Below are 20,685 nucleotides of genomic sequence, written 5' to 3'. Positions count from 1 at the left end.
CTGCTCGCCTCCTGCTTCATTTATTACAGGAGCGAAGGGGAACCACGGCTCCGGTCCGTGCTTTTGCAAGCGCCCTGACTGGCCCCCGCGGAAGCCCCAGTGCCCCGAGCTCGTCGACGGCGGGCCCGGCCCCACGGAATCCCCGGTGCCCCGAGTCAGCTGTTCGCCCCGGCCCAGCTGAGCGCCGTGGAGCCTGCGCAAGGCGGAGACTGAGGCAGGGGAGGGAGAAGATGGCGGAGGCAGAGTAAGTAAGGGAGCTGTGGCGGACACTTGCCCTGCGGCTGGGCACTGGCTTGCAGTGGGAGGGGTAGGTCGGGAGGGGGGCAGAGGCACTCAGCGGGGGGAGGAGAGGGAGATAAGGGCGGGTCCTTCTGGAGGATGCAGCTGGGATGGGACAGGGCTGCACCCCTGACTAGGCTGGTGATGTCTCGCTGCTAAAACCTTTCCCCTGGAGAGAGTGACTTCAAATGCCGTGTTCAGCCGGGTGGCTCCGGGGTTCCCTTTTTGGGATCTGCAGTGAACTCCCCCCGGCAGGAGTCAGCCCTGTATTATGTGTCAGAAGGTGCCACGTACACATCCAGGCCTGGGTAAGGGTCAAATGCTGCCCTCTGGGCACGCAAGCCCCTTGTTGGCTGCAGGAGGAATTTTATATGCCTGTCCAAGGGCAGAATTTGCCCCAAATGATTAATAACAATGCACTGCTTCATGTCGGTCCTAGTCCCAGTCACTGAGAGTTGTTGCCACCTGACAGCCGACTGTTGGCATAGGCAGGGCCGCATTAACTCTCCTTTGGGCCTGGGGCTATTAGATTTTGTGGGGGCCCCGTATACAAGTCGTTTTCCTAATTTAAAACAAAATGATCACAATTATGGCATCGAGGCTATTAACACTATACTAAACTTGCCTTTTAATTAACATAAAGCCCTTCATGGATACATTTCAGTCTTAAAACATGTAGAATATAATTAAGTTAATTCAAAATAGCCTACTTCTTACCTTAGAACAGGTGTTATATTAGTTTCTTTCTGCGAGGGAGTTTGGGTGCAGGACCGGGCTCCAGGCTGGGGCGGAGTGTTAGGGTGCAGGAGAGGGTGAGGGGTGCAGGGTCTGGGAGGGAGTTTAGGTGCAGGAGGGGATTCTGGCAGGGGGTTGGGGTGCAGGGTCTGGGAGGGAGTTTGGGTGCAGGAGGGGATTCTGGCAGGGGGTTGGGGTGCAGGGTCTGGGAGGGAGTTGGTGCAGGTGGGGATTCTGACCTGGGGTTGGGGTGCAGGGTCTGGGAGGGAGTTTGGGTGCAGGTGGGGATTCTGACCGGGGGCAGGAGGTTGGGGTGCAGGAGAGGGTGTGAGGTGCAGGCTCCGGCCAGGAGGCACTTAGCATAGGTGTCTCCTAGCCGGTGGTGCAGCAGGGCTCAGGCAAGCTGCCTGCCTGCACCGCCCCACACTGCTCACGGAAGCAGCCGTCTCTGTGCGCCCCAGCCCGGAGGGGGACAGCATGTCTCCGTGAGCTGCCTGTGCCCGCAGGCACTGCCCTGCAACTCCCGTTGGCCAATGGAAGCTGCAGGGGTGGTGCTGGGGGCAGGGCAGCATCCAGAACTGTCTCTCCTCCCACCCCGACCAGGGGCCACAGAGACATGCCAGCAGCTGTCCGCCTTCGGGAGCAGCATGAGGCCACAGCATGCAGGCAGCCTGCCTGAGCCCTGCTGCACTGGGATCCCCCTTAGCCCAGGGCCCTGGGCTGCAGCCCCTAAAGTACATGAAATGGGTGTACGTGAACTGGGTTTGGTGGTCCTCAGACAACACACATCTTTCTGAAAAATCCACCCTCACAACAGATGCTCTTGTTGGCAGACTAATGAAGGCCTGAAATCACCTTGCCCTCTGGCTACTCTCTTATCTCTGAACATGTGCCAGAGCCACCGTGGCAGGCTGTAGTGGAGAAACTTGCACTGCTATTGTCTGTCCTGAACCTGTTCTGTTCTATGTTTTTGCTTTCCACGGCTGTCAGGCTGGTACTTCTCATAATCACAACATTGACTTAAAAAAAAAAAAAACACCTTCAAATTAATCCAAAATGACTCACAGAGTCTCCTTCCAAATGAATGAGACTTGCAAGGCCAGGAATCAGTAAGGGCAGGACAGGGAAAGCTGCAAAGTTATTGGTGTGGTGTCTGAGTGGTTAAGGTGCTTGACTGCAATCCCGAAGGTTGTCATGGGTTCAAGTCTAACTTGATCTCACACTGAAAGGCCACTTCCAGTTCACTCAGCTGCAAAGTGAGTCCCTGATCCATTGGTTTAGGGCAGTCAAATCAGTCTGATGTGATGCTGGCCACATCACTCCCTTGTGTACTGTTGGCTAGGAAACTGACATGCCTTAACTACCTCAGCCTGAGAAGCTATTGGTTTGGGGGAACTTTGACTTGGCTTTGAGGTGAAGTTCCTGGATTTTAATGTCATGAGGGAAACTTAGTCCTCATCTACATTTGAAATCTCTGTCGGTGTCATAATGGTAGCTTTTCATTTCCTGGTTCTCATCATCTGGTGCTAGATTTTTAGTTTAAGAAACTCAGTCTTCTTTTCCACTCCACCATGTTCTGCATAACATCTGTATATTACATAAGAATAGCTTATTTGTGGGATTCACACAAATGAGCCTTATTGATTAGCTCAACTGGTAAACTTGGAGCAGTTTCATGATGCTTTTCCTGTTAGAGACATTGCAGTGACTGGAAAAAAATCTCAGGTGATAATTTAATTATTGTACATGACTCCCAAAGCCTTCATGTGGCACAGTTTCCCCTCACTAAAAAGTTGAAGTGGTGTGCCACAGAAGGGATAAACTGGAGCTGAGCCTGTCTTGTAAAGATGCTAGTTTTGTAGCTTTCCTGCACTGTTACAGCTTTAAATATCCATTTCCAAGAGGTGAAGGCACAGCAATGTTGTAGGGTCAAATTGTAAACTGTAGTGTCATTATTCCGACCTGGATGGAAGCTTTGGATAAAATGTAACTGATTTTGATTAGTGTGTGTGTGTGTGTATATATATATGCATGCACACACCCTTCCCATACCCACAGCTGTAACTTCCCTCAGAAATCTTAATCTCCAAAATTAGTACAGGAAGCACAGTAATAATACATTGCAAAAACATAGGATCTTGGTGCTTTATAAAGGTTGGTCAGTTGTTGTCCCTTATTTATGGGTGGGGAAACTGAGGAACAGAGGTAAGTCGATTTTCCTTAAAATCACACAGCAAATCAATGACAGAGCCAGGAGTAGAACCCAGGAGTCCTGTGTTCTCGTTGCCTGCTCTTAACCAATACTCCATGCTGCTAATTCAAGGCAAAGTGCTCGCTGCTGTAAACATGTTCATACTCTGCATAGATGCCTCTGCACTAGGGAATTCCTTTCCTTTCTCTGAACGGTCAAGGTGACGCTGTGGTAAAAATGTCTGGTCCACAGCAGAGTTTGCATGGTTAATAGAACCACTGCAGCTGCACTGCTGCTGTAAAAAAAGTAATTTCCTACCATGGGCAAGGCCTGTGATTGCTTGATGAATGTTGTCAGTTGTTTCATGAATCATTGTCTGCTGAATTCTTTTAATATTGTGTATGCTGGCGTCATTAAACTCCATCCATGCTACTGCCAATAAGTTTTCTCTGGTAATTAATAATAATAATAACACCAAGCTGTATCTAACATTTTTCAGCAGTAGGTCTCAAAGTACTTTACAAAAGGAGATCAGTATCACGATCCCCATTTTACCGAAGCACAGGTAGGTGAAGTGACTTGCCCAAAATCACCTCACCTGCTAATGGCAGAGCCAAGAATAGAAGCCAGGTCTCCGGAGGCCCAGTCCAGTGTTCTACATAGTAGGCCACACTGCTCCCCAGTGTTGACCCTTCAATCCCATGCTTTTTATTTTACTTATTTAAGCAATGACATATTCTTACTTGGAACTTCCTTGGTTACGCTAGAGGTCCATGGCTTATCCCACTAATCAGATTTGATACTTTTGCTGCTGCTTTTGCTGTCTTCTCGTTTTGTATGGTGCTCATTAACCTTGCCCTGCTCTCCTCTTTTCCCCTCCTTAGGGGCAAGAGTGACATGACGCTGCAGTGGCAGCAGTGAGATAAACTGCCAGCTTCATATTTTTAAAAAAAGTCTCTTTGTTATTTAAGATGTTGCTGCTCCATTCTAGATAACTAAAAATGTAATAGAGATTTATCATCTGCGCCATCATGCCAGAGCTGCATCAGATCTGGTAGTGTTGTGAATTTAGCACTGGTGTAAATGACCGTACAAGATGCAGGAGGACAGAAAAGTAGGCCCTCTGTATCCACAATAATGTCAGCATTTCAGGCTCACAAACCTGGGTCGCACACTTAACTGCTCATGAGTGTAGTTCTGTTGGAGTCATTACGACTGTCCACGTGAGTAAATTGATGCTCAAGCCACAAGATTGAAGTTCTATGTGGATAGGGCTACACTTTTTTTATGTGGCCTCTTTGGTAACCCTCTCAAAAAGTATGGATTTCTACTTAGCTGTAGATCATAAGTATTGAAGACAGTATGGTGTGCATTAGATCCTTTCTGGAGTTGGTTGCTGTGGCTTAACCAGTATTAGTATAGTTAACCTCAGATTTGGTACGTCTGCCACTTGTAATTTCCTCCAAAATTTCTACTCAGTAAAAGTGGATGCCCTGCCGGACACAGTGCTCCTCCACCTTGCCTTTGTGGCTATGCACCTTATGTATCTGCTGATCAAGGAATGGAATGGGGAAACAATTCTATTTCTGTCTCTATCCATGTGGCCATGAGTAAGAGTTATCGAAAGCTGCCACCAGTTGGCAGTTTCAAATTTAAAAACAATGTTTGTTTTCTTTAAAGTTCCAGGTGGCTAAGCTGTCCATGTCCGACATGAATGTGATGTTGAATCCATGTAAAACAGCAGTTTTGATTGACGGTTTTAAGAAAGATGGTTGTTAAGGAAATTCTGGCATTCCTATCTAGAGTGTATAGAGCTGGGCATGTATGGAGTGCTCTGATGCTGATGGGAAGGTGGAGGGTTTGTTTGTTTTTTTACCTCTTTGCACTGTTAGTTTTGTAGCCAAGAATCATTTTTCTTAACATCCTGTTACACAGATTTTAATGAAATCTGTGTTGCCTTCATGAGAATTTCTGTGTAATGGCATTATGTGCCCTTCTAGCTTTCAAAGACTCACCTTCTCTTCTCAATTATTACAAAGGTTGTTGCCTCCACCCTGCAAAATTTTTTCTCAAATTTCATTTCTCCACTGTACACTGTGATCTTTTTACTGGCTTCTTTTGAAGATCAAAGAAGCATGTAACGCCACAGCTGCCTTGAAATGAGATGCCTCATTCTCTTCTGAACTACCTACACTCTGGTACGACTTCACTGTCTTCTTCCCCATCAAAGTCATCACAAACTCAGTTTTTTCTGAAGCAAGCACCTCCTCCTGAGTAGTTTTTATTTCCTGTTCTTGCGCCATATGGTCCCACGTCATCAGCCATGCTGTCCACTCATTCTCGGGTTGGGTTTTTCCCCCCTCCAAAGTATGTAAAGCTGTTGCTAAAACTTAATTTTTAGCAGCATATTCATCAGCTTAACGCATGATTGCAGACAGAACTGCAATAGCATTGTTGCAGATAGAGCTAGTTCTGTTGCGGTTTGCCTTCTTCAGAAGGTAAATTATATTTTCTTCAAATTCAGAAAAGCTTGACTTATTTTTAAATATATTTTTTAACAGGTTAAAAAATGTTTTTGTAAAAATGGTTTTTTTTCCAGCCTTGTCTATTGTTTTCACAGGGTTTGGGGAACGTTTTAAATTGAGAGAGTTAAAATACTGACTGGAAGTGGCTCCTCCCCAATCACACCGGTGGATATCGCCTGGCACGTCATGGCAGAAAGCGATGCAGCACCAACCATACCAAAAAAGTGTGGTCCATACATTTCATCTGTAACCAGTCATGGCATGAACTTGGTGATTCGTGGAATAGTGCTGTTTTTTATTGGTGTACTTCTTGCATTAGTATTAAACTTGCTACAGATTCAGAGAAATGTCACGCTTTTTCCACCAGATGTGATCACGAGCATCTTCTCTTCAGCTTGGTGGGTACCACCTTGTTGTGGCACAGCTGCAGGTAATGTCAGAAGGTGCCAACTGTGTGTGTGTGTGTCTGTGATATGGGGTGGGGGTGGAGGGTTGGTAGTGAGGAAATTAAAAATCCTTCATTAATAGAAAAATGTGGAAGATTTAAAATTTTGGATCTAGTCCTACTGCCTTTCCCATCTATCTGTTTCCTCCTCCTCTGCTCCCAAAAGCTCTTTCTACATTTTACAGAAGTTGTACTGTGAATCATAGAAGTGTAGCACTGGGAAGGACCTTGATAGATCATTTAGTCCAGTCCCCTGCACTGAGGCAGAACTAACTATATTAGCTAGTTTGAGCCGTGCTGTGCTGAATTCTTGAGTCAGAAGATTATGCTTGGTCTTCAGGATTAGGAAAACAGAGTTAGGCAAGCCACAGAAATCCATATGATTGTAACCTTGAGGCTAGATTACTGCCATGCCCTTTGTGGGCAACTCTGGAAAGGAACCTGGAAATCCCAGATTTTGTGGCATGAAGTAGTTTGCCTTGTCTGGTGTAAACTGTGATGAGAGTATGCCATTTTTTGCTGCAGCTTCCTGTTTGCTTCTGAGTGCGGGTCAAGGTGCAGGTTTAGATCTGTAAAGCTCCACGTGGTCTGGAACGCAGCAGTCCCCCTATATCCTAAGGGAGGTGTAGGCATAAGGTGCTGCTTTGCTCTTGTTAGTGGCAGATTGTTAGCAACGGATGTCCTCTGAAATCTGCTCCCTTTAAAAGTCTCACAGAGTCTGGGCTTCAGAACACAGTCAGTGGATCAGTATAACACTTTACTAGTGGATTATTCTGAGCAGCTGGATGGGGGAATTCTATTATAAGCAGACCTTTATTTTAAAGACAGTATCTTCCTTGAGCTTGATTTTAATAAGAGTGAGGATTCCATTTGCCTCTTTGGAGGGTGGTAATACAAATCAGTAAACTTACCTTTGGTCTATTGGGCACTTCTGGCATCAGGGTTTTGCTAAAGGTAATTTTTAAGCTGAGTCTTTTTTCTAATTACCTTTCTTTTGGTATGGTGTTGAATCATTTCACCACAGATTTCATAGAAGAGCCTGATTTGAGAGGAAACTGTCCAAATAGCTGTCTCAGTATGTCAGTTTTGTTCTCTCTGTATTTGGAATATTTTGGTCACAGTTATGTACTTGTCTATTCTGTAAGTTGCTGTCTAACGTAGCTCTTATTCTCTAATCTTGCTGCTATGGTACTCTGTATTTGCTGCATATTTTTTTATGCTTAAATTGGTTGTCTTAACATAGAGCTCATGAGAGGTTTGATTTCCTGATAGGGCAGTTTGATTTGGCCATCTCATAGGAATTTTTCTTTCCTATTTGTAGCGGGGCTCAGCTATCCAACAACATATCTATTATGCCTTTTTACAGTAAGAATGATCTCAAGTGTGTTTTGTAAAAGAGAATACATGGATGTAATTCTGTAAAATTATCTCTTAGTAAGATGGGCCTTTTGTGTCCATGGGGCTTACAAGGGGAGAGGGGAAACAGGCTCTGAAAAGATTTAAAGGGTCAGCGGTATGCTTACTGTTCTCATTTAGTTACACACCGTGCTCCCACATTATTTTCAGTGCACAGTCTACTCCAGTTGTTTCTACCTAAAGGATTTGTTCTGGGGGTTGAAATGACAGTGTCCCATTTGCAATAGTGTCGCTCTCTTAGCAAGCAATTGAGACCATTACATACCTACAAACTCTTTACCAGGCAAGTCTAAGGTTCAGGCTTTGTCACAGTCTTGAGGTGTGACATACCAAAACAGCGTAACATTAAATAGCACTTTCACTTGTTCCTCTCAGCTGGGGTGGCAATTGTCTTTATAGGTGGAACTACGGTATAGTGAGTGTTTTAAGGAAAAGTTTTGACAATGTTTAGAAAATCCCACTTGTAGTTTATTTTCACCCCTTCCTGGTATTATGCACCAGCACAAAGCTGCTGTGGCTGAAGATGCTGCAGGGGAATTTTAAATTATAAACCTATAGCTGTTTTCATTGAATTTTAAGGCAGCCTTTTAATATTAACTTATGTTTTGGGCCTAAACTATCTGAAATGCCTTTATTTTTATTTTTAAATCTTGACAGTGTTTGAAAAATATTTGTTTTTTATGTTCCAGAACCATCTTGGCCTAGATTATCTCTAGTGCAGCTAAATAGTGCAGATGGTTTAATTGTTAATTTTTCTTTCATATTTCCACAGCTGTGATTGGGTTGTTGTATCCCTGCATGGACAGACATCTGGGAGAGCCACATAAATTTAAGAGAGAATGGTCCAGTGTAATGCGATGTGTAGCAGTCTTTGTGGGTATAAATCACGCTAGTGCTGTATCCTTCTATGTGGTAATGAAGTTTTCAGTAACAAATTAGTTTCTGGTGAACCAAAGGTTAAATAACTGCTCACAATTTAACTGTTTCTACACCACGATGTATAAAAGGACATACAGAGTGTAGCTTAGAGTTAAAACAGTTATAGAATGCCAGTAGCTGCACTAGTTCATGAAGGTCATGCATATAAGTTTCTGGAAATACCACTTAAACTGAAATCTCCCACCCTTTTTTAAAAAATATATATTTGTCTCTTTTTTAGAGTTATTCAAGTACATGTGGGAAAAGGAGTTTATGCTCTGAGAAATTTTTAAGGATGCTCTTCTTGCACTTATTGTAAACTCAATACAGTTACAGGTTTAAAGACCAAACTTCACATGTGCAACAGCATCAATGAAGAGTGTGCACTTTGCTAAGCCTGGGGGAAAATTGGTAGGAAAAAAATACTTGGCATTGGTTATTCATGGATCTCAAAGCATTTTACAAAAGTGAATAAGCGTCATTATCCCTATTTTACGGGCGGGGGACTGAGATGCAGATAGGCTAAGTGACTTGCCTTAGAATATGCGGAAAGGAGAGAAGTTACGAGTGAGTCAGTGTGGCATGATGTGAAATATCGTTTCCCTGCTGAAGTCTCAGAAATCCATGTACACCTTTACACTAGACTAATACTATCCATGGATGAAAGAGTCATGATTCCCCGAAGCCCATTGGACAAAAACAGGTCCTCGAAATGGACTGCAATGCCTCACTGGCAACCCATGAGCAGTTGTGCTTTGTGTCATCATGTATAGGGTCCCCCTGTCCAAGTTAAGGCGATTAACTAGTCTCCCAAACCCAGACTCAAAGACAAGTAATTAAAAGGAAAATTAAGAATCTCTAGAAGGCTCATTGTTTCATCTTTAGCATCAGGTCCCAGACTCTGATCTGTAGAGAATTGCTGGTGGTGTGGTGAAAACTCCCTGGCCATGTGTTGCTGGCTCTCTTTCTTGTTTCGAGCTGCAAGAGAACTAGAAGAGAGAGAATGGATGAAATGAGATGCCAAAAGAAGGCATGGAAAATGCGCTGCGTTCCCATTCAAGTGGCCTTACCTTTGGATGGATGGATGTTCTTTTCCCACAATACCCCATCCTATCTAGTGTGGCCAGAGAAGTTGGAGCTATCAAAGCTAGGTTCTGCTAATGTCCCCTTGCGGGCCTCAGTTCTCCCATATTTGACAATGTGTCCATCTGGTCTCATGGATGCCACCAACTTCTGACCATCCCCTGACTGTGGACACATTCAGATTCAGGACCCTAACAAATTCTGACCTGTTTCTTGACAAATGAGTGGTGAACTCCTCATGAGTCAGATTACTTTCAGCAAACACCTGTGCAGTTTATCATCAGCCATTCCACATTTTTAAGGAAGCAAGGCCTCTTCCATAGCTATTATTAGTGTAGCAACTCTACTTTCTTCTAAATGGCTTCCTGAAAATCCTGAGCTTCAGTTCATTTCACTTTCAAATAGCAGCATTAGGATCTTGGACTTTCCCACATTTGATCTGACTTTAATTTGGTCATTGTGTCCTTGTGTCTGCCATTCTCTCTCTGTTACCATGCAGTTTACCCCATTTCTTGTTAGACGACTCCACTAGATCTTTCTCCAGGCTGGTGGATTCCTGTGGTTGAGACCAGGACAACCTTTTTACCTACACATTTGTCACCCCCTAAATCTAAGTTTAGGCGTATGAATAACAGTCTCTCTTTAATGGTACTTTCTTACAGAGATGTTGAGAAAATAAATTAGTTAATATTTGTAAAGTGTTTTGAAGAGGGCAAAGTGCTAGGATTATTAATTTATCATATTTTTTTAAAAATTGATATAACTGATCTTCCACCTTGACTCACATGAGTATTTTGATGGTGCTGTGTATTTATATTTTGCATAGCTGTAGCTTTTTTAAAAGCAAACAAGATTCTGGATAAATGTTTTACTAGATAAAAATACTATTCTAATTTAAAACATGTAATAGTTATTGAAATTAAATAGATATTGTTTTTCCAAATGACCTTATTTCAGTAGGCAGCAACATAAGATATATGGCATTTTGACAATTTAATGCTAGATTTAAGGTTTTAACCTTAGGATATTAAAGGCGCAACAGGTGAGGCTGGAATGTCCTTGGTACTGCTACATCTGAACAGTAATATTTTTACAGTAAATCTGTCAAAAAATCTGGTATTCTGCTTAATTTCTGTCTAGTCTCCCTGTACTTTGAAACACTTGTACAGTTTGTAGCAAAGTCCTGAGACAACACTGTGGGTTTAAAAAATACTGTAAACATAAAATAACATTTTAAGTAAATACTTTTCTTAACACAGATAAAATAATGCTTTTTAATAATAAAAAATATTATTATGGTATTCTTATACCATTTAGTTGTATTAAATGAAGAGAGCCATGTTTATGCAAGAGCTAGGTGTTATTTTTACGTAGGAGGGTGTTATTTTTCAGGTCAAAAATTAGTTAACAAGGTAAATATTATTGATCTTCACCTGAAGTTGGCACTTTAAAACTGATCCTTAACAAATGACCACAGAAAGTGGATTTTGCCAACAACATACAGTTGTCTCTTACACTAGCGGCGCTTTCAATTGGACTATGGTGGACCTTTGATAGATCACGAAGTGGCTTTGGTCTTGGAATAGGAATTGCTTTTCTGGCCACCTTGGTATCACAGCTTCTGGTCTACAATGGGGTTTACCAGTGAGTCTTTATTTTTCCTCTGGTTAAGTGGTATTCATGTTAGATTAGTAAACAAGAACATTGAAGCTAGATCTGACTTAACTTGAGCCCTGAACTTGCTAAAACTTAAACACATGTGTAACTTTACTTTAATTGGACGATTCATGTGAGTGCTTATGTGTGTGTAAGACTGAGATTTTGGTTTGGAGTTGTAAAACTGCTACGTTACCAACAGCAAAACAACCTGGATCAAACAGAGAAAGGATATTAGAATGAATGAATGGATGGGTAGTAAATTTGATATTTGCAGTAAGAAATCAAACTTTCTACTACAAGTGTGTGTATCTTTAGGCTAATCTGTTCCCCTATCCAGATTTCTCAGTATGTCTATCTCTGTGCCTAACTTTAAAAGTATAAGTTTTTTTTTGAAGAAAGGACTGCGTACAGGGTTAAGTTCAATCTTGGCAATAAACAGATAATAATGCAAACTTGTATTCCTTTCTAGATATACATCTCCAGATTTCCTTTATGTTCGTTCCTGGTTACCATGTATATTTTTTGCTGGTGGCATTACTGTGGGGAACATTGGTAGGCAGCTGGCAATGGTAAGTTAGGGTGGGTTTTTTGTTTTTGCTTTTTTTTTGGGTACTGAGCTTGTATTGTCTGGTTTTAAAAAATTCTTTCCTAATAGTTATTCAAATTGCAGATGTGGACTAAGATGGGAGTCCAGAGACAGTGCTTTTCAGTTTGGTCAGCATGTCCCTGCCACCAGCAGAAGTTCTGTCTGCTGCTAAGTGCCCTACATATCCTAAAGGGTTCCCCGTTTCATTGTGTTCACTCCATTCTGTATGCAAACAAGCGTTTGCGGGATCAAGGCCTAAATAAGAACACCATGTGTGAGGGGAAAAAAGCTGCATAAGCTCTAAGTTAATAGCTAATGTACTTAGGTTTTCTTTTGCTATGCAAGGAGGCACAGAATGCCAGCACTCCGTGCATAGATTGTGTACAAAATCCTTACTACAGAACTGTAGTTGGTGAGGGTACTCTGAAAAGCATGGGAGTTTGGGATCCTGAACTGATCTGGGAGAAAGTGTGGGCAGAGCTGTTGTGTCAGTTGCTATGTAGATCCCTCCCTTTCACAGCTGTCTAACTCAGAACTTAAATTGTATAAATCCTTGTTCTCAAATAATTTTCATTTTCTTTGGTTGTTTTGCAGTATGAATGCAAAGTCATTGCAGAAAAATCTCACCAGGACTGAGGAAAAGTAAAATAAATCTTGTATACAGGAAAATATATGACAAACAACTGTCGGAAGAACATGCTATAAGGAACATTTTGACTATAAAATTGCCAAAATGCAGTTTTCCCCTCTCCCTTGAATGGTACACGTTATTGCAATCTGTGATTGCTGCTTCTGTAAGTCAGTTAGAAACCTTGGTGTCTGATTACTGTGAAGTCACACTCGTATGCAATACATTTGACAATATTTGTTCATAAACAAGATTGGCGAAAAAACAATCGAACCTAGGTTTACCATCTTTTTTTCACGATGTTACAGTGCCAAACAGATCTCTGAGTTACTGTACTGTAGCTGAAAATTGTGCTTCAGTTTTTCTAGGCAATTTGGGGAATTGAAGGTTTTGATAGTTTAGTAAAAGCCAGAGAATTCAGAATTAAGGTTGAAGAGATTGCAACTCATGCTGGTAGCTAATCATAAACATGTCTTCTCCCTGAACAGAATCACAGCCTTGCTACTGATGAATGAAGACACGCATCACCTAAGGCCAGATTCTGACACTACTAGTCATGCTGAGTAATACTTTACTCTACAAGTAGTCTGGCTGAAGTCTGTGGGACTAGTGGGTGGGGGAAGGTTCTATTTTAGGTATGTGTATGGGCCCATTAATGTAATATCTGAGTGTCTCAAACTCTGTAATGTATTTATCCTCACTACCCTCACTGTGAGATAGGGAAGTACTGTAATTCTCATTTTATAGATAGGGAACTGAGGCACAGAGAGGCGAAATTTCTTGCCCATGGTCACACAGGAAATCTGTGCTTGAGCAGGGACTTGATCCCAAGTCTTCCAAGACGGAGGTTATTGCACTAACCACTTCTCCTTCTGTCAATATGTGTGTTGGAATCTGACCTATATTTTGGGGCTTACACCCAGTTTCCCGTTTTGGTTTTGCAATTCCCCCTTGAGATTATAGGGCAAACTCTCCTTGTCTTCAAATAGACACCCCCCGATTGATTTACGTTGATTTCTGCCTGATTATGCCAGCAGTGAATGAGGCCTGGAACATTCCCACCTCTTGTTTTTTGACTTCCATCCCTGTCTTGATGTTGTTTAAACAAGTTCTTTTATTGCATTTTAATTATTATTATTTTTAATCTTCCATGAAAGATTTTTAAAACATGTTACAGTCACGTAAGGAGACTGAAGTTGGTCCAAAGAACAAATACATGTTTAGATAAGTTTTAATAAATAATAATGTCTGTGTATGTATTGTACATGAAGCCTGATATAGGCAATTTTTTTGCAGTCTTGTGTGCTTCTATCTGAAGTCTATAACATATGCAGTGAAATGCCTCCTATAGCATGTAACAACAATAAGAGTCACCAGAAGAAAAAACTTCTGCATGGATGAAGCTTTTAAAATGTGTAAATAAGCAAATGATATTTGGAGATCTCAGTTCAGCAAGCTCCACAGGTTTTCATTGGCTTATTACAGCTCCATGACATTTCAGTGCCTCGTGCACGTTTTCACATATTGGTCACAATTCAGGAAAGCACTTAAGCAGGCTCTTTCCTTTAAGCTATCGTTAAGCATATGCTTAAGTGCACTCCTGTTTAGGGATGTTTCTCCTCCATCAGGGCCATAATAAATAATGCAACCTTGGATGTTACATAAATGAAGGCTGCAATTCCATCTTCAGGTTCTGGCATTTCACAAGGAACCTGCTGATATATTTTAAATGTATTTTTTTCCATAACATTCAGCCTGATCTGCATTCCTTACTCAGGCAAGTGATTTCAGTTGGACTGCCTGATCAGATCCTCAGCATGGTTGTCTTCATAAAAAGTCAATGATTGGCATAAAAGCTGAGATATTGATCATAATTTTTACAATAGCTGTAGGGAAATAATGTGGTACCTCAGATTCCAGGGCTTTAATGGTGACCACTGTGTGGAGGTAAGTAAATTTCTTATTATTTGCTTAGTAATAAGTTCTTCTATCTATTCGTTTACATGCTTATAGAAAACAGGACATGCGTATTCAAATGTACAGCAAAAATCCTTGTGAAAAGTGGTTATTGTTCATTTGTGGCACCCACTTTGCAACATTTGGAAATCACATTAATTTAAAAATGATTGGAATATACTGTTAGCAAACTTCTTTCCAAATTTCAGTTTTGAAACTTTAAGCTGATTGTGCAAAATGCACTTGGGTGGTCTCCTTTATTATAGAGATGTTATTTTTTTAATTCTTACTTGACTAAAATAAATTGCTGCCGGACTAAAACCTTGTATGCCAAATTTTCAAACTGCATTATAATTTTATGGCTGGAATACTCAGAACCTGAAAAAAGAGGTACATAATGGGAATGCTGACACAGCCTTAACTATAGTGGTGTGAACATGCTGCTATTGTATAGTGTGTAATTTATAATATTAGACTGTCTTCAAAGCGTTCCGTATAGAATGAATAAGGTATATTTTAGATACAACTTTATAAGCACTATAAACTCTTCACTAACTATGAGTTGTAAGGTCTATGCTGTTTACTTCTCCTGTTAAAAGCAAAATATGTATTAAATATAATTACAATCTTTTGTGACATGTTTATTTTTTTAAGTAGTAATCATTCATAATTATATTGAACCAGCTCCGCAAGTGTTTCACATGCTAATTTTAGCTGTAGAGCTGGCATGATGGTTTCACAGTCCCCCTGTTTAAAACTACTAGATTAAAAACAGGATTACTAAATAAGGAGTGAGACTTAAATCAACAGTGATTCTAACAAAACTTGGATACTGAACTGCCTTTAAAATTATCACATTTTTAATCTGAAAGCTGATAGGGGAATACCAGGGCTGGATGGGAGAATATATACAAATAACCAATTTTATCTTGAACTGCTTAACAGACAGAAAATAAAGTGGAAAAGAGGTTAATTGTGGGGTCCCAAGAATCCATAACAGGACCTGTATTGTATAATGTATTTATCAGTGGTCTGAACTGGGTGGGGTTAACAGTGAGGTGGCAACGTTAGGTTGATCAAGTCTAAAATTTTGAGTAGTTTCAAAGCTTAGCAATTCTATAGTACATATATAACTTTCATTGTAAACAGATGTGGGGGGGCCTGGACTTGATGACTTCTTGAGGTCCTTGTTAGCCCTATGTTTCTGTGGTTATCTAATGCACATTGGAAGGTTCAGTTTGAGTTATTCATATACATTGATGGATCTTACATAAGCGGAAAAGAGAGGAAAGATAGCTGGGTGTCATTGTGGGCAGTCCAGATAAAAATTTCTGGTCTGTATGGTGTACTAGTCCAAAACAAAAAAACAAAAAAAGAAGAAGAATCAATCAGTCATAAGTGTATTAAGGCAGATAAATATTCAGGCTGAGGTATAATAGTGTCTGTGTTCCGTTTTCGACACGACATCTCAAAAGTAATATAACAGAAATAGAAGAGGTCAAGAGCATTGCAACCAGTGAAAACAAATAGGGGTTGTCATGAATATAAAGGGAAGGGTAAACCCCTTTAAAATTCCTCCTGGCCAGAGAAAAAAAATCCTCTCACCTGTAAAAGGTTAAGAAGCTAAAGGTAACCTCACTGGCACCTGACCAAAATGACCAATGAGGAGACAAGATACTTTCAAAAGCTGGGAGGAGGGAGAGAAACAAAGGGTCTGTGTGTCGTTTCTGCCGGGCATACACCAGGAATGGAGTCTTAGAACTTTTAGTAAGTAATCTAGCTAGGTATGTGTTAGATTGTGATTTCTTTAAATGGCTGAGAAAAGAATTGTGCTGAATAGAATAACTATTTCTGTCTGTGTATCTTTTTTGTAACTTAAGGTTTTGCCTAGAGGGGTTCTCTATGTTTTGAATCTAATTACCCTGTAAGGTATCTACCATCCTGATTTTACAGAGGTGATTTCTATTTACTTCTATTTCTATTAAAAGACTTCTTGTAAGAAAACTGAATGCTTTTTCATTGTTCTCAGATCCAAGGGTTTGGGTCTGTGGTCACGTATGCAAATTGGTGAGGCTTTTTATCCAACATTTCCCTGGAAAGGGGGGGGGGTGCAAGTGTTGGGAGGATTGTTCATTGTTCTTAAGATCCAAGGGTCTGGGTCTGTAGTCACCTAGGCAAATTGGTGAGGCTTTTTACCAAACCTTGTCCAGAAGGTGGGGTGCAAGGTTTTGGGAAGTATTTTGGGCGGAAAGACGTGTCCAAACAGCTCTTCCCCAGTAACCAGTATTTGTTTGGTGGTGGTAGCGGCCAATCCAAGGACAAAGAGTGGAATATTTTGTACCTTGGGGAAGTTTTGACCTAAGCTGGTAAAGAGAAGCTTAGGAGGTTTTTCATGCAGGTCCCCACAGCTGTACCCTAGCGTTCAGAGTGGGGAGGGAACCTTGACATGGTGGCATTGTGATGGGATTAACCTGTAATCATTTTGAGATCCAGTTGAGATTTTTTGAACTAAAAATACAGATTTTAAAAAGGAAAATTTTTTTTCCTTTGGAAGGGAAGTCCAGAAAGCAGCTGAAACTGAAAGCAGCTTGTTTTTCTCTGCTTTGTGGCCAAGCAGAGACAAAAGGGGATTATCTTTGTGAATTGCAGGTTTTCTTTGCCTGGAGGCAGGGTACTTAACTCCTGCAGGGAAATTCACAGTCTTCCAACCCAGAGTTTTTTTTCCCCCTAAAAGTAAACTGGGGGGGGGGGGCGGGGTGTTCTACCCATTTGCCTGGAGACAAAAGTGGCAGGGGTTTGTTTGTTTTTTTGGGGGGGGGGGATTTTGATTTTTTACAAGGAGCACAAGTTTAAAAAGGAAATTTTTTTTTTCCTTTGGGCTGCTGGTAAGCAGGTTTCCAAGTAGTTGGAGGTTTTTTGCTTTGATTTGGGCCCAGAGCAGAGACAAGGGAATTATCTTTTTCTGTAGGCTGACAATCACTATCAGAGAATAGGTATTCTATTCCAGCACAGCAAAATTTTACAGCCAAGTTTTGTTTGTTTATTTCTAAACCTCGGGTGTAAAGTTAGTTAAAAACAGAGAGGTTAAAATGACGAAATCCACGGCTCGAAAAAAGCTGGAATTAGCCAGATTTCAGGCTGAGGAAAGACAAAGGGAACATGAAAGACAGATAGAACTCATGCGGCTGAAGAAGGAGGAGAAGGAACAAGAAAGGGAGGCAGCGAAAGAGGCAGAACAACACCAAGAGGCTGCTCACAGGAGAGCTATGGAAGCAAGGGACAAAGAACTGGAGGAGAAGAAAAAAGAGAGGAAGTATGTGGAGGAGGTGGAGAAGATAAAGGCTCAGCAGAATATCCCAACAAACCCTAGCAATCCTTCTCCAAGTACCACTTCCCATCCCAGAAAGTTCCCCACCTACAAGGCAGGCGATGATACTGAGGCCTTCCTAGAAAACTTCGAAAGGGCCTGCCTTGGGTACAGCATCTCTACCGACCAATACATGGTAGAGCTGGGGCCACAGCTCAGTGGACCCTTAGCTGAGGTGGCAGCTGAAATGCCTAAAGAACACATGAACAAGTATGAACTGTTTAAATCCAAGGTGAGAGTCAGAATGTGGATAACACCCGAGCAATCTCGTCAGAGGTTCAGAGCCCTAAGGTGGAAACCAGACGTGTCATTTACCCGACATGCCTACCACATTGTGAAACACTGGGATGCCTGGATATCAGGAGCAAGTGTTGAATCTCCAGTAAATTTGCCCTTCCTAATGCAAATGGAACAATTCTTAGAGGGTGTTCCTGAGGAAATAGAAAGATACATTCTAGATGGAAAGCCCAAAACTGTAATCGAGGCAGGAGAGATTGGAGCCAGATGGGTGGAGGTGGCAGAGAAGAAGAAAACTGATCGCAGTTGGAGCGGAGACCAGCAGGGACAACCCCAGACAACACCCTATTACTAGAGGCCGCCCAAGGCCCCACCTACCTCCCAAAGAACCCTCCAGACACCTTATAGTCCCATTCTCCAGCAACCCACCTCGCCCGAGTGATCGTCAGCTGGACAATGTTTTAAATGTAGTGAGCTGGGGCATGTAAAGGCCAACTGCCCCAAGAATCCCAACAGATTACAGTTCATTGCACCGGAATCACACCGGATACCTCCCAGATACCCTTGGAGCGGAGGGAAACTGTGAGTGTGAGCGGGAAGAAGGTCACCGTGTGGAGGGACACCGGAGCACAAGTGTCAGCTATCTATGCTTCCTTTAGTGGACCCCAATTTAATCAACCCAGAGATCCAAGTGACGATTCAACCCTTCAAGTCCAACTCTTTCAATTTGCCTACAGACAAGTTGCCTGTCCAGTACAAGGGCTGGTCAGGAACGTGGACTTTTGCAGTCTATGATGATTATCCCATCCCCATGCTGTTGGGGGAAGACTTGGCCAATCATGTGAAGCAGGCCAAGAGGGTGGGAACGGTCACCTGCAGCCAGGCTAAACAAGCCGTGAGGCCTAGCTCTGTTCCGGAAACTTCTATCAGGACCCGGTCAGAGGTGATGGACCCGGACCCCAGGCCAATGTCTGCAACAGCAGTAGTGGATCCAGTCCCAGAGACCCAGACGGGAACCAGTCCCAGAACCGGAACCAGCCGAACAACCAATACCAGACCCATTGTCAGCACTGAATCCAATACTTGCAACCTCAACACCAGAGGGCCCCACTGAACCTGAACTGGCAGCAGCCCATAACCCTACACAAGAGGCTCAGCTGGAGCCTGAATCTCAACATAGTGCACCAGCGGAGAGCGGTTCACAGTCAACGGAAACAGCCCCATCCCCTACATCGCTTCCAGAGGGACCAAGCCTAGGTCCACAATCCCATGAGGAACTGATGTCTCCAGCATCAAGGGAACAGTTCCAGACCGAACAGGAAGCAGATGAAAGCCTCCAGAGAGCTTGGACGGCAGCACGGAGCAACCCACCGCCTCTTAGCTCTTCTAATCGATCCAGGTTTGTTGTAGAAAGAGGACTTCTATACAAGGAAACTCTTTCTGGTGGACACCAGGAAGACTGGCATCCTCAGAGACAGTTGGTAGTTCCAACTAAATACCGGGCCAAGCTCTTGAGCTTAGCCCATGATCACCCTAGTGGCCATGCTGGGGTGAACAGGACCAAAGACCGTTTGGGGGGGTCATTCCACTGGGAGGGAATAGGCAAGGATGTTTCTACCTATGTCCGGTCTTGTGAGGTGTGCCAAAGAGTGGGAAAACCCCAAGACCAGCTCAAAGCCCCTCTCCAGCCACTCCCCATCATTGAAGTTCCATTTCAGCGAGTAGCTGTGGATATTCTGGGTCCTTTTCCGAAAAAGACACCCAGAGGAAAGCAGTACATACTGACTTTCACGGTTTTTGCCACCCGATGGCCGGAAGCAGTAGCTCTAAGCAACACCAGGGCTAAAAGTGTGTGCCAGGCACTAGCAGACATTTTTGCCAGAGTAGGTTGGCCCTCCGACATCCTCACAGATGCAGGGACTAATTTCCTGGCAGGAACTATGGAAAACCTTTGGGAAGCTCATGGGGTAAATCACTTGGTTGCCACTCCTTACCACCATCAAACAAATGGCATGGTGGAGAAGTTTAATGGAACTTTGGGGGCCATGATACGTAAATTCGTAAATGAGCACTCCAATGATTGGGACCTAGTGTTGCAGCAGTTGCTCTTTGCCTACAGAGCTGTACCACATCCCAGTTCAGGGTTTTCCCCATTTGAACTTGTATATAGCTGTGAGGTTAAGGGGCCATTGCAGTTGGTGAAGCAGCAATGGGAGGGATTTACAGCTTCTCCAGGAACTAACATTCTGGACTTTGTAACCAACCTACAAAACACCCTCCGAACCTCTTTAGCCCTTGCTAAAGAAAACTTACAGGATGCTCAAAAAGAGCAAAAAGCCTGGTATGATAAACATGCCAGAGAGCGTTCCTTCAAAGTAGGGGACCAGGTCATGGTCTTAAAGGCGCTCCAGGCCCATAAAATGGAAGCATCGTGGGAAGGGCCATTCACGGTCCAGGAGCGCCTGGGAGCTGTTAATTATCTCATAGCATTCCCCACCTCCAACCGAAAGCCTAAGGTGTACCATATTAATTCTCTAAAGCCCTTTTATTCCAGAGAATTAAAGGTTTGTCAGTTTACAGCCCAGGGAGGAGACGACGCTGAGTGGCCTGAAGGTGTCTACTACGAAGGGAAATGTGCTGGTGGTGTAGAAGAGGTGAAC

The 20,685-nt window shown here is 42.7% G+C and overlaps 1 protein-coding gene across 3 annotated transcripts; it reads left to right on the top strand.

Annotated features, from left to right (window-relative positions):
• Window positions 1–42: 42 nt before the first annotated feature.
• INSIG2 (insulin induced gene 2) lies at window positions 43–15,052 on the top strand. 3 transcript variants are annotated; one of them, XM_048869593.2, is made up of 6 exons: window positions 43–244; window positions 5,826–6,160; window positions 8,364–8,488; window positions 11,070–11,236; window positions 11,721–11,820; window positions 12,432–15,052. In XM_048869593.2, exons 2-6 carry the CDS (start codon window positions 5,917–5,919, stop codon window positions 12,471–12,473), a joined length of 678 nt encoding a protein of 225 aa, XP_048725550.1. In that variant the 5' UTR covers window positions 43–244; window positions 5,826–5,916; the 3' UTR covers window positions 12,474–15,052. The 3 variants fall into 3 exon arrangements, with proteins under 3 accessions (XP_048725550.1, XP_048725551.1, XP_048725553.1); XM_048869594.1 differs by having other exon boundaries at window positions 190–244; window positions 5,805–6,160; XM_048869596.1 differs by lacking the exon at window positions 43–244 and having other exon boundaries at window positions 5,997–6,128.
• Window positions 15,053–20,685: the final 5,633 nt, after the last annotated feature.

Source organism: Caretta caretta, chromosome 11, assembly GCF_965140235.1.
Source record: "Caretta caretta isolate rCarCar2 chromosome 11, rCarCar1.hap1, whole genome shotgun sequence".
NCBI lineage: Eukaryota > Metazoa > Chordata > Testudines > Cheloniidae > Caretta > Caretta caretta.
Note: the sequence above shows the minus strand (reverse complement) of the source record. Positions and strands in the feature narration are given on the sequence as shown.